A 13173-nucleotide genomic window follows, 5' to 3' on the forward strand; every position below is an offset into this window, starting at 1 on the left:
ATTTTAGCCATTCTGACTGGTGTGAGGTGGTATCTCATTGAGGTTTTGATTTGGATTTCCCTGATGCCGAGCGATGTGGAGCACTTTTTCATGTGTCTGTTGGCCATTTGGATGTCTTCTTTGAAAAAATGTCTGTTCATGTCTTCTGCCCATTTCTTGACTGGATTATTTGTTCTCTGGGTATTGAGTTTGCTAAGTTCTTTATAGGTTTTGGATACTAGTCCTTTATCTGCTATGTCATTTGCAAATATCTTCTCCCATTCTGTCGGTTGTCTTTTGGTTTTGTGGACTGTTTCCTTTGCTGTGCAAAAGCTTTTTATCTTGACAAAGTCCCAATACTTCATTTTTGCCCTTGCTTCCCTTGCCTTTGGCAATATGTCTAAGAAGAAGTTGCTGTGGCCGATGTCGAAGAGGTTACTGCCTATGTTCTCATCTAAGATTTTGATGGATTCCTGTCTCACACTGAGGTCTTTCATCCATTTTGAGTCTATTTTTGTGTATGGTGTAAGGAAATGGTCCAGTTTCATTCTTCTGCATGTGGCTGTCCAGTTTTCCCAACACCGTTTGTTGAAGAGACTGTCTTTTTTTCCATTGGCTATTCTTTCCTGCTTTGTCGAAGATTAGTTGACCATACACATGCAGTGATCCGAAGGGGCACCTGCACCCCAATGTTTATAGCAGCAATGTCCACAATAGCCAAACTATGGAAAGGGCCCAGATGTCCATCAACAGATGAATGGATAAAGAAGATGTGGCACATATTTACAATGGAATATGATGCAGCCATCAAAAAATGAAATCTTGCCATTTGCCACGACGTGGATGGAACTACAAGGTATTATGCTAAGCGAAATAAGTCAGTCAAAGAAAGAAAATTTTCACATGATCTCACTGATATGTGGAAATTGAGAAACAAGGCAGAGGATCATAGCGAAGAGAGGAAAAAATGAAACAAGAAGAAACCAGAGAGGGAGACAAACCATATGAGACTCTTAATCTCAGGAAACAAACTGAGGGTTGCTGGAGTGGGGGTGGGGTGGGAGGGATGGGGTGGCTGGGTGATAGACATTGGGGAGGGTATGTGCTACGGTGAGCGCTGTGAATTGTGCAAGACTGAGAATCACAGACCTGTACCCCTGAAACAAATAATACATTACGTTAATTAATAAATTAAAAGGGGGGGAAGAACTTCTCTTGTACTATAATTATTTATGTACATGTCTCCTTCTCCACTAGACTAGAACATAATTTAAAGTAGGGTAAGTACTTTTTATTTCTGCACTACCAGCACAAAACAAAATGCCCTGCAAACAACTGTTAACTCACAGGTTAAATAAACAAACATTACACATTCATCTAAGGCTCTGCAGTAAAGCTCAAAGAATCTGAAAACAGCAGTAAATATAATACTAGCAAGTATCTATCTGATAATTATAATTAAATTCAACTTGCAAATATTGAGAAATTGAAACCATTAAACTTCAATTTACATGTGAAATTTTAAAATTACAGCTAGAACATAAACATTTTTTACATACCAAAGAAATAAGATGTCGATATTAAAAAGAACTACAGAGAGTTAAGAGTTACTCTGGAGTATGCACCACACTGATTCTAGGTAATCAACATTTCATGACAAAATGTCAAGGATCAGCTCCAAAACCCAGTATGTTTGAAAAACGGTTGCAACAAAAATATCTTCCATATTAAAAAAATAGGCGCACTCTTATACCATGGTCATATTTTATAAGTATATGGCTTTCTCTTGACGCCAAGCATAAGAACAAAGGAAAAATGAAGAAGTGTAGATCAAATACAGGGCAACAGAATGTGCTCTGGACATTTAGAATACTCTTGTCACTTACGATTTTGTAATAATACAACCCCAAAATGATGGCGTGGCTTAAATTTTCAACTTTCAAAACCCCAAACAACTATAAATTTGTGTCATTTGGAACAATTACTTTTAAAATTCCCAAAATTCAAAGACACTATTTAAAAATCCAGAAATAAAAACAAATCATGAACACAGTATGCTTCATTTAATTCTTTATTATTCTTGGGACATTCTTTTTCCTTTGATAAAAAGAAGAGCAGTGACTACTGGTAGAAAAGAAAGAGATGCCAATTCGGTTTAAAATATTCAAGAGAAGCCAGACCATAGTCTTCACAATCTTGAAGCAGACCCACTTCCCTCTGAACCAACGATCTGCTGTACCTCCCAGATAATGCTTCAGAAAAGTCCTTCCACATCTTCAACTGCACAGCCGAGAACACCAAGACGTACGTACAGAATGGGAATGTGAGCGGGGCCCCCTGTATCTGGTCTCGCCCCCCAGTTACTACAATGCAGCCGCAGGACAAGGTAGGACAGGGAACGCCACCCAGTGGTGCCCGGGTGTCTGAGGCCCAGAGCGGGACTTTCTCTCCCTCTGGCCCGAGGCTCAGTGGTCTAGTCAGACACAATGGAAATAAAACTGAAAGGAATCTGAAGAAGAAATTTAAAAAATGAAAGGTATGACTCAATATTTTTTACTTTTGGTGAAGTCGAATGGTTTCCACCACTGAGCAAACTGCAGGGCTTTCTTCCTCTGATCCTCAAAGCTTTCCCGGATCCCTTTCCTCCAGAGTCTTGGTTCTATATCCAGCATCCCACCAATGATTTCCTTTTAAAGAATGAGAAAAATACAGACACACGTCTGAAAACAGAATGAAACTATTTCTGTTTATTCAGCTACTAAATATAAAATTAGTAGTTCTCTGTGAGGATGTTCAAATTTTACATAAATATTAGTTTCAAGTTAAAAAAATCTTATTTTCCAGTATAGTGGTTCCTCAAAAAGTTAAAAATAAAACTACCCTACAATCTAGCAATCGCACTACTAGGTATTTACCCAAAGGATACAAAAATACAGATTCGAAGGTACATGCACCCTGATATTTATAGCAGCATTATCAACAATATCCAAATTATGGAAGCAGTCCAAGTGTCCACCGACTGATGAATGGATAAAGTGGTGTATATATATATATATATACAATGAAATATTACTCAGCCATAAAAAGAATGAAACCTTGCCATTTGCAACAACATGGATGGAGCTAGAAAGTATAATGCTAAGGGAAATAAGTCAGTCAGAGAAAGACAATTATATGATTTCACTCATATGTGGAATTTACGACATAAAACAAATGAACATAGCAGGGAAAAGTAGTAAACCGAGAAACGGACTCTTAACTAGAAAGAACCAACTGATGGGGAGGTGGGGGGAGGGGGAAACAGGTGCTGGGGATGAAGGAGCGCACCTGTCGTGATGAGCACCGGGTACTGTATGGAAGTGTTGAGTCACTAAATTCTACAGCTGAAACTAGTTTTGCACTGTATGTTAACTAGCTGGAATTTAAAGTGGGGGGAAAAAATCTTGTTTTCAATTAGTTCTAACGATGCAAACCCTCTAATTCTAGGAGCACTGGCTCTGCCTCCTGTCAAGCAATTTGTCCATTTTGTTGCTTGTTAGTACATCCATCAGAGAGGAGCAAAGGGGAGAAAGAGAGGGTGAACTTTACTTATTTTGGTCCTTCTGAGCTGTTCTGGTAAATGATATGGAGAAAAGGTTAACCAAAATTTAGCAGTTATGAACTTTGTTGTTGGACTGCAGGCCAAGCTCAGGCTCGTGTTCTCTCTACTACCCCATATATTTATAAGCCACTATTCTTCCACTATTCGCTGGAGATCTTTTTTCAGGAAACAAAATCATATTTTAATACTAATCCGAATAAACTAAGAATTAAAAATTATAAATCACCCTCATTTAAAAGTCACATTCCAAAGCCCTGTAAGAAACGGATTTTGATTAGTCTGCTTATTATCCTACATGATTTCCTCATGATTCTCTTCCTGTGGTGTTAGCAGCAGAAATTAACACAACTTAAGCTTGCGAGTGTCCATGTACATAAGGATATGGGGAAGACATGTAATGTTTAGAGGGCAACACAGGAAAACACTGGACTCAGGGTCAAATTCTGCATATTCCGTCTGCTTCTACAGGGCTGTGTGGTGAGATCTCGGACAACATCTTAACATTTTTTACCAAGAGGACCGAACTGTGTCCAAGCAAGTACGAAATATCATAGCGGATACAAAGAGAACGGACATAAATCTATGTGCCTTCCGAGAACTCATAACAGAATGTGGAGCTGTGGAAGAATAACCCAACTACACAAAGAACCATCTTAGAAAGCAGAATAAGGTAAATGCCAAGGCTGACTATACAGAGACTCAAAAAAAAAAAAAAAAGATTCTATTTTTGGATAAATCAGAAAAAGCTTCGTGGAAAAGGGAACCTTTTTCACTGGGAAACAAAGGAACCAGTAGAGACAATAATTTATGGAAAACATGAGCAGAAAGGCCCAAACTATGCTCGATTAAAAGGTCACTTCTAGAACTATTATTGCTCAGACTGTATTACTATTTCAGCAGTCATATTAATTTCATTCCAGCCCCTGATACAAACTTCAGTAGACCCTAAACGTACAGGCTGTACCCCACAGGGCAATGTGCAGTGATCAAAGTACCGGCAGTCTAGACCAGCCCTCAGACACCTGCCCGGGAACCTGGGAGCAGTGTGCAACGATAGAGTCTTACATTCTTCTCAGGCTGGACAGTGCTTCACTATACACAAAGGGGTCTACTGCACCCACAAACGAGAGGCGCCTGTACCCCTGGTTCTGTCTGAAGGCTCATCTTCTTCATCCGTAAGATGACCAGAGTAACCATATCTACAGAACGGAGTGCTCCGAACAGCATGTGGCTCACTGTCAGCTCACTCTGAGGGTCAACAGTGTCACCCTTTCCGACACAAGCCTGGCTGGCTCGACCGGAAAGCAACCCCCAGCACTCTTGACCACGTCTGCAAATGTCTGGTTGCAGAGTGACAATCCTGACTGTTACGAATATTCTGGTATATTTTTATTAATAGTTTCTAGCTTCTTCCTTTAAAAATTGGGTGGAACAGTACTCACCAACTTCACTCTATAAGATGCCCAAAGTTTTGATTTCCCTTTGAAAGAAAAGTGTTACCAAATTGCTAACCTCTGGAATTTTATTAAATCTGTGAGCCTACCTTTCCAAAGTAATGAGGGAATTTGTGTTGATCTTCAATGACATGGGCAAACCCTCCTTGGAGGCCAAAATCCACAGCGAAGTAAGGTAAGCCTCTGGGTACCTAAATAAACAGATAAATCACACATGAACACAGCCCGGAATCAGAAGGTTCCACTGAATTCCTTCTCCTGCTCTGAGACATGACAGTAATTAAGCACCCCTTCAAGACAAATATATAATAAATTCCCAATTCTAGATATACTTAGGCAATGACCTAACTTTCAAAGTAAAACATTTCACATGGTAATCTTTCAGCTCTTCATAACATCCAGCAATAGAATCAAAACCACTATTTTCCTGTCTTAGGGGAAAACAGGAAAGAAAAGGTACTAATTTTTTCCTTAGATTACAAAAAGAATAAGGATATGGTTCCCTCTATCTCCCTCACAAAGCAGAACAGGGAGAGGCCTACCCATATACATAGAGCTTTGTTTATAATCTGAGACCTTAGTATTTATTTATCAAAGATAAACTAAACCCAGACAATCACAATTTTTTATTAACTAGCGAGATGGGTATAGCAATACTTAGTTTACCAACCTCATTTCAAATTTTCTCCAGGATTAACTATTATCTTTTCATCTCTCCTTCTTTCTACACACACAGACACACACACACACACACACACACACACTCACACGTAGTTTGAACTCTATCTTGACTGGAAAAGTCCATAATTTCTGGCTTTATCAATCTGTGTCCTTGCAAGTTTTCCCTCCAAGCCATAATCTGTCACTACACATTATTCAAGTGGGTCCTGATTCCTGCATATAGTCAGGACTTACTCGTTTTGACACTGAATCACACGTCTATTCAACTATATGTATTTTATATTGTCCTCAAGAAGGCATGACACTCATTTTGACACTGAATCACACGTCTATTTTGACACTGAATCACATGTCTATTCAACTATATGTATTTTATATTGTCCTCAAGAAGGCATGACTTGGAAGGAGACAGTATGGTATGGTGGAAAGACAGTGGTTGTCATGAAATAATATAAAGCAGTTAAGATTAGGACTTAGAGTTGTTCATGTTATAGGAAAAGTATAAGAAAAAAATCAGTTTACAAAATAGTATATAACATAAAATACAGAGAAGTGGGTAACTGTTTTGTGCCTTTGTATTTTTTCATTTTTAAAATATGATAAACACGTATGACCTAGACAGGAAAAAACAAAGTCAAGAGACAGATAAGGCCTCGACCACAGCTCTGCTTCTTATACCTCTGTAACCCCAGGCAAGTAATTTAACATCTCTGAATCTCATGAGAACTGGGAAGAGCTACGAGGTTCACTGCGAGGATGAACTAGGAAAATGCACATCAGGTGTCTAGCCCAATGCTTGGCACAGAGAGGGTTCTTCAAACACTACTGTCTTTTCTGTCTTCCAAACAACAGTGCTTTGTCCAAACATGGTGGCCAAAGAGAAAAGAATGGAAGGCTCCATGAGGATATTTCTGTTATCTGAAGAAGATCATCACATGTGAATCATGAATGGGAATGGCTAAAACAATGCTACAGAACCACACCAACTAACAGACAGTACTTCTGGGGAGAGAGAACTTGAAGAAGCAATTTGTGATGACTTTGCCCATGCCCTCTGCTCGTATCATACTGTATTTGGCAGAATAATGGCCCTAAAATATGTCAATGTTCTAATCCCCTATTTGCCATGAACATACTACCTGACTGAGAAGAGGGACCTCACAGATGCAATTAATTTATGGATACTGAAATGAGGAGATATCATGAAATGGGCCCACGGGGGCCCAATGCAATCACAAGGATACTTATAAGAAAGAGTTAGGAGAGTCAGTGTCAGAGAAAGACTGTAAGATCCCACAATGCTGGATCTGAAGATGAAGGAAGGAACCACAAACCATGGAATGCAGGTGGCTTCTAGAAGCTGGAGAAGGGAAGGACACGGATTCTTCTCTGTGGCTTCCAGAAGGAATGCAGGCCTGTGAACCCCTTGATTTCAGTCCAGTGAAACCCATTTCATATCTGTGACCTCCAGAATTATAATAAATCTGTGTTCGTTTGTGACATCACCAGCAGGAAATGAACGTACACACCAAGGGTCTCAACAGCCTGTGATGTAACTGCCTGACTTTCCCTACTCGCACATGAGGAACAGGGGCTGCCACGAGCATCTCTGTTCTCTCACCGAGGCTGCAGAGGGGACTACTGACTGTCCTGCTGGAACGGCTGTCAGTCAGGAGGCCCTGTGAAGGCTCTAGCATCAAAGCACACGCCGTTACCCCTTTGCTTTGCCCGCCTTGACCAGCCGAAGGACTAACAACTTTGCTCTCACTCTTGAAAGATATTGACAGAATTACGGCAAAACATTTTATTGACAGTAAAACACAAACAAACAAACAAACCCAACCAGTAATATTTGAATTTTCCCCTTTTAATACTCCAGATATTACTCCTGACTTCCTATAATTGTCCTTGAGTTTGAATGTCTCTGGGTAAACCCAAATTTCCCTTGATATGAACCTTCCTCAGTTTTAAAAATCCCTAAATGTGCTTTTCCAATTATAGTTATCACAAAATTAAACTAAAATCATACTATTTAAAAGTTCAGGAAGAATTCATATGAAATCTCAATAAAATAGCCCTGTGAAAAATGAACACTCTTCTTGACAAGTTAGTTAGGAACATGCAACTGCTCTACAAGGAACATACAGATCTCGCTCATAAATTTCCATGACCTTCACCCAGACTTCACACAGGCAAAGAAACCAAGATCCAGAAAGGAAACAAAATGGGCATAAAAAGAGAAGTTTATCCTCACCACAAAAAAATATGAGTCAACAAAGAATCAGAATGAATTACCACTACATAAATCTCTGCTAGAAGCCAAGGATCTACTTGGGAAAAAAAAAAAAAAATCACCCCACCCCATGAAGCAGGTCAACACTTTATGAAACTACCAAGGACACAGAGCTTGAAAAGTAAGTATAATGAGGTTCTTCCAGAATAAAAATAACATTAAAGTAAGTCAAGACTGTTCACTTTGTGCTCAGAAACACTTTCATCATTTTAAAAAGACAGTGGAAAGCTTATTAACTTAAAAAGTGACCTCCTCTGGAATTATTCCTAATACTCAAGTTCTCTTCACAGTTCCATCCACATAATTATTGAATCCTAAAGCTAAGAGGTCGTCTGGCTCATTCCCTGTCTGCTGTGACTCTCAGATACTAGGTGGTGACTTAGAAAAGGCAATGGTTGGTATCTTTGCAATGCTGTGAAGTAGAATACACAACTACCATTCCTACAGAGATCGGTTTCTCATTTTCCATATTGGTTAAGTTAATATTAAAGCCCTCAAGGTATTTAACTCAAGTATTGTGCACATTTTAAAAACAGACATACAATAGGTACTAGACGGTTTACCGGCAAGAAAACTGCATATACAGGGTAGCAAATGGAGAATAACACATTTCTTTTACAATTTCTACTTGGAAATATTTTCAAACGCCATTAATGTCAGGTTATAAAAGAATATTTAATGGCATTGGAAATTATGATATGAGAAGTGGAAAGCTCAGACACAACAGACGTGCCTGCATTAGATACCTGTCTCTACAGACTCAGAGAAAACAGAAACAAGGAGGATGTTTGTGCGGGTGGTTTTTGTTTTGTTTTTAAATGTATTGTCTGGCCCAATTCACCAGCAAGTAAAGAGAAGACTGTAGACAATGTTCTGCCTTTGCATTAAAACTATCTTTAGTAATGCAATGAAATTTCAATCTTTTGACTAAGACACAATAAATGTAATGAGAAATCCTGCAAGTCATTTTATCAGGAGTTTGGCTTTCCAAAAGAAGAAATAGAAGAAAAATAGGCTAGTGTCATCTACTAGAACAAGGGTCAGCGTATTAAAAAAAACTTACAAAAGTTTTAATTTAAATAAAATATTCTGGACTTTGTAGAGTATATGGTCTCTGGTGCAAATTCTCAGCTCCGCCCTTGTGGCATGAAAGCCTCCAAAAACAACACATAACAAAATGGTGTAGCTGTGTTCCAACACAACGTTATTTACACACTGGGCAGCAGGACGATTTAGCACAGGCTGGAGTGCCCCACCCCTGCCATGGACCGAAGCCCCCAGGTCCACAGTCCTCTCTGTTCTGTTCCTAGCTGTCACTCACCAAGCAACCATACAATAAATAACTTTTTGAATAGAAGAACAAAAAGGAATCCACAGTTCTGTTCTATCTCTATTCTATCGAATTTCTATTTCTAGGAAAGAGAGAGGTCATTGCAGGAGTACTCAACTCATGCGTAGCCTATCTAAGAGATGATCTGCAAATCAAGACTAACTGTGAAACATGGTTAGGAAACTCCACCAAAGAATAATGAAGCCATAATCTAACTGAACCACTGTTTTAAAGGAACCTAACAGGGAGTCTCTGTATAAGGAAAAAAAAAAAAACTGAAGAGGAGCCTGTAGGAAAGCGTTTCCCTCATTATAATTCAAGTAACCAGAAGGCCCCTCTCACGGAGGCTGCGAAGTCCATGACAGGAGCCCCTCCAGCTGAGGGTGATCCTGCCATCAAAGTGACCTCTGATCACTCAGCCAAATGGTCTCTTTCTCAAGTAAGATGTGAAAAGTAATGAAGATCCTAAACACCAGGATCATTTCTTATATGGGGGGGGATACTTACAGATTTTCTGATATCTTTTGAAGAGAGATCAATCAATTTCTTGTTCATGGACCATTCTTCATCAGATTCCATTATGGCTTTCTAAGAAATAGCCATTTATTAATGGAAAAATAGTTTATAAGCAAATACAAAGAGATTAAAAATAAAGTAATATAATGAATTAATCACAGGACATATTACACATGGTAGTTCATTATTTTGAATGGGTTGAGGCTTTAATTTCTGTTATTTAAAATTGGACCTTCTTGATTTTTTTTAAAGTCCTATCTTTAGCCAAGATATTATTCTACTCATTCTTAATTCCTGTACTAACTTCAAGACCAACTTTACATGACAAACACAATCCTTTATAAGACTAAGCAATTTAACATTAAACATAAGTTTGCAAATAAAAAAGTTCACAACTTCCTTATCTCATTCATAAAAACCTACTCAAATAAACTTGTTTAGTTTCACTGCCCTTTTCCAAAATCAAGAGTAATTTATATGTTCTCTGGCAACCAAGCACTTGAACGATCTCTGGCCCTATAACAAAGAAGTAAAAATGCAGGGAAAAAAAAAATACACAGAAGTGGCATTATAAGACTTTCTAGGCTAAGCAAGAAAACTAGTATTTACGGTGAAGAAATATTTAATAGAAAAGCCAGGATTATGAGTATAAAATACTCTCGTTTTTGTACAGTTATCATTGTTAATGAAGCAAATTTTAAACATAAAATTAACATTCAAATAAGCACTATTTAAAAACATCAGATATACTGCTATTCCATATTTAAAAGGCACGGGATGTTGCTTGTGTTGACACTATAAGGTAGCACATTCAATATAAAACTGATGCCAATAAATGTATTTTTACTGATCATGTAAGAGGTTCAGTGTAGAAGTGAGACAGCACCCTACCGAATGATGACAGCTCTGTCACCCAACATGGGGGACAGCGGCTGCGCCCGTTCTACCCTACTGCCTCAGTGCTGACAGTCACAATCACCTAAGACTCTACTGAGGAAGTACCAAAAAAAAAAAAAAAAAATTGAAGAAAAGTATAATAACCTCTTTCCAACCTGATTCTGTTTAACACGGAACTAGCATGGGTTTGGGGATTCTCTGGTTCACTCCCCTACTTTAATAGTATAATCCTTAAAATCAAATAGTTGTTTTGAAAAATCTCTAGAGAGGGGAACCTGGGTGGCTCAGTCAGTTAAGTGTCTGACTCTTGATCGCAGCTCAGGTCCTGGGATCAAGCCCCATGTCAGGCTCCGTGCTCAGGAGGGAGTCTGTTTGACAATTCTTTCTCCCTCTCCTGGTGTCCCTCCCCCTCTCATGCATGGTCGCACTCTCCCTCTCTCAAATAAATAAATAAATCTTAAAAGAAAAATCTCTACAGAGAAAGTAGATTTTCACCACCTCATTAACCTTAGCAGGTCTAATAATCCTCCTTATTGGGATAAGTCCACATTCATGAACTTGACTATCCTATATTGTTTAAATGTTGCATTGGAAAGTCCTATACCACTTCCCAAACATGACCTCCTTTGTTCACTGCACGTTACTAATTCATACGTGGTTCGACACGTAAGCATTTACCTTAGTCTATGAGTACACTGTATACTGCATTCAGCTCAGTATCAAACGACCCTATTCAGTAAAAGCTGCCTGAATGTTACAATGACACTTAACTGATTAAAAACTCTGGTAATTATACGTCCATAAATGTATGTCAAGGTTAGACACTGGTTTCTTCGTACAAACAGCATGATGAGGTATTAAATACTAAAAGAGCAGTTACTTATCTCAGCAACTGTAACCTGTACTGTCCGTATATAACTATCACTGGGTCTTGTGAATTTCAGCAGGTTTTTTAGAATTAGGACTATAATTTCGACTTGAAAGTACTTCGAGGTAAAACCCTGAATTTCATTTGAGAAATGAGAAATTAAAATAGAAATTATAAATGACCATTTGACAGTTTATTCATACTTATAAATAAGCATGCTTTTTAAAGGTCAAAATCCCAATTTCTCTCTACAGAAATTTGTCATACAGCAGAATCTTTTTTGTGCTTTACTTCATTTCTTTAGATAAAGTTTGATCTAAGTATATAGGGAGAAAAAAAAATACAAGAAAAAAGATAACCGTATTCGTAAAACAGCAAGGTAGTAAAAAAGTATGCATGCAAAGACTATTCCCAAATACCTTAAAATAGATGGGAGCCATCTCACCCACTTCCTCTGGGAGAGGGATGCACTCATAAACCATATGACAATGCTTCTTCATGCCCATGTGTGTTTCTAAAAAGATGCAGTCCAGTCCTTTATCTTCAAACATCTTTACCAGTGATTTTCGGAACATCTGAAGAAAGGAACATGGCTGGGTAAATAAAGCACTTAGAAAAAAATACAAAACATGAAAACAATAAAAGGTAAACTCAATCCCTTTAAAATAAATAAGTAGTAAACAATGTTTAAATTCTATACTGTCAGCTTACTTTACTTTCTAAATCTACTACATAATTTCACATATTTAAGCAACATTTTTTTAAATTGGAACTACTCTGCACAGTTTTATGTATATATTGGAAATGGTTCCAATAAACTAAAATAAGAAAAGGAAAAGAGAAAAATCAAACTCAAGTAGTAAAATATGCAGAACTGACAGTAAAATCAGAGGAAAACAGCCACAAGCCAAAAAAGGTCCTCCTAGACGGTAGGCGCAGAATTTCCTGCCAATTTGCCTGCCTGCACTCACAGCATCTTCATCTGCTGGTTCCCATGTATGTCTGCTGACCCTTCACTGGTCACCTTGCATATTCAAGCGGTCCTCTATTTTCACGGAGAATCGTGTCCTATCAAGTGTATGAAAGTCAAACATGCTAAAGTTGAAAAGTAAGAGTGTTTCCTTTTCCCAAAGAACTCAACATTATATAACCCCTACTTCTTACTATCTTCTACTTGTTTATTTCCTGATTTATTTCACATGCCTAAGCCTGAGGGACAGTTGTTTGTGGAGCTCAGACATGCAGTCCAGAATGTCCACATATACTCACGGGACAGCCCGTGTAGAGCAGGATGAAGCCAGGGGTTGCAAGACAGGACCAGGCTGACGACTGGGAGCCAGAAGCCAACTCCCCACCACCACCAAGGTGTCTAAGAATCCTAAATTCAAACATGGCCTTGTAGAGTGTCATATGTTTGTAAAGTGCTAGGATATTTGTCTAAGCAGGAGGAAGAAGCATTTTTTACTTAGACTTGTCAGCTGATTTATAACTTCTAAATATTTTAATTAAATTTTTAAATTATGATTGTAGATCACATGAAGAAAATAGAGAGAG

At 38.3% G+C, this 13173-nt stretch overlaps 1 protein-coding gene across 2 annotated transcripts in view; it reads right to left on the minus strand.

Annotated features, from left to right (window-relative positions):
* Nucleotides 1-2032: 2032 nt before the first annotated feature.
* The window catches only part of CWF19L2 (CWF19 like cell cycle control factor 2), a 119934-nt gene continuing 108793 nt past the window's right edge, over nt 2033-13173 (minus strand). For both annotated transcript variants that reach the window (XM_025893721.2, XM_073903676.1), the window contains exons 15-18: nt 12039-12194; nt 9846-9926; nt 5124-5225; nt 2033-2666 (exon numbers count right to left, since the gene is read on the minus strand). In XM_025893721.2, the coding sequence (XP_025749506.1) occupies nt 2523-2666; nt 5124-5225; nt 9846-9926; nt 12039-12194 (483 nt within the window). In that variant the 3' untranslated portion in view covers nt 2033-2522. The remainder of the gene's footprint in view (nt 2667-5123; nt 5226-9845; nt 9927-12038; nt 12195-13173) is intronic.

Source organism: Callorhinus ursinus, unplaced genomic scaffold, assembly GCF_003265705.2.
Source record: "Callorhinus ursinus isolate GAN/ISIS: 27379988/994484 unplaced genomic scaffold, GSC_fseal_2.0 scaffold19, whole genome shotgun sequence".
Classification (NCBI taxonomy): Eukaryota; Metazoa; Chordata; class Mammalia; order Carnivora; family Otariidae; genus Callorhinus; species Callorhinus ursinus.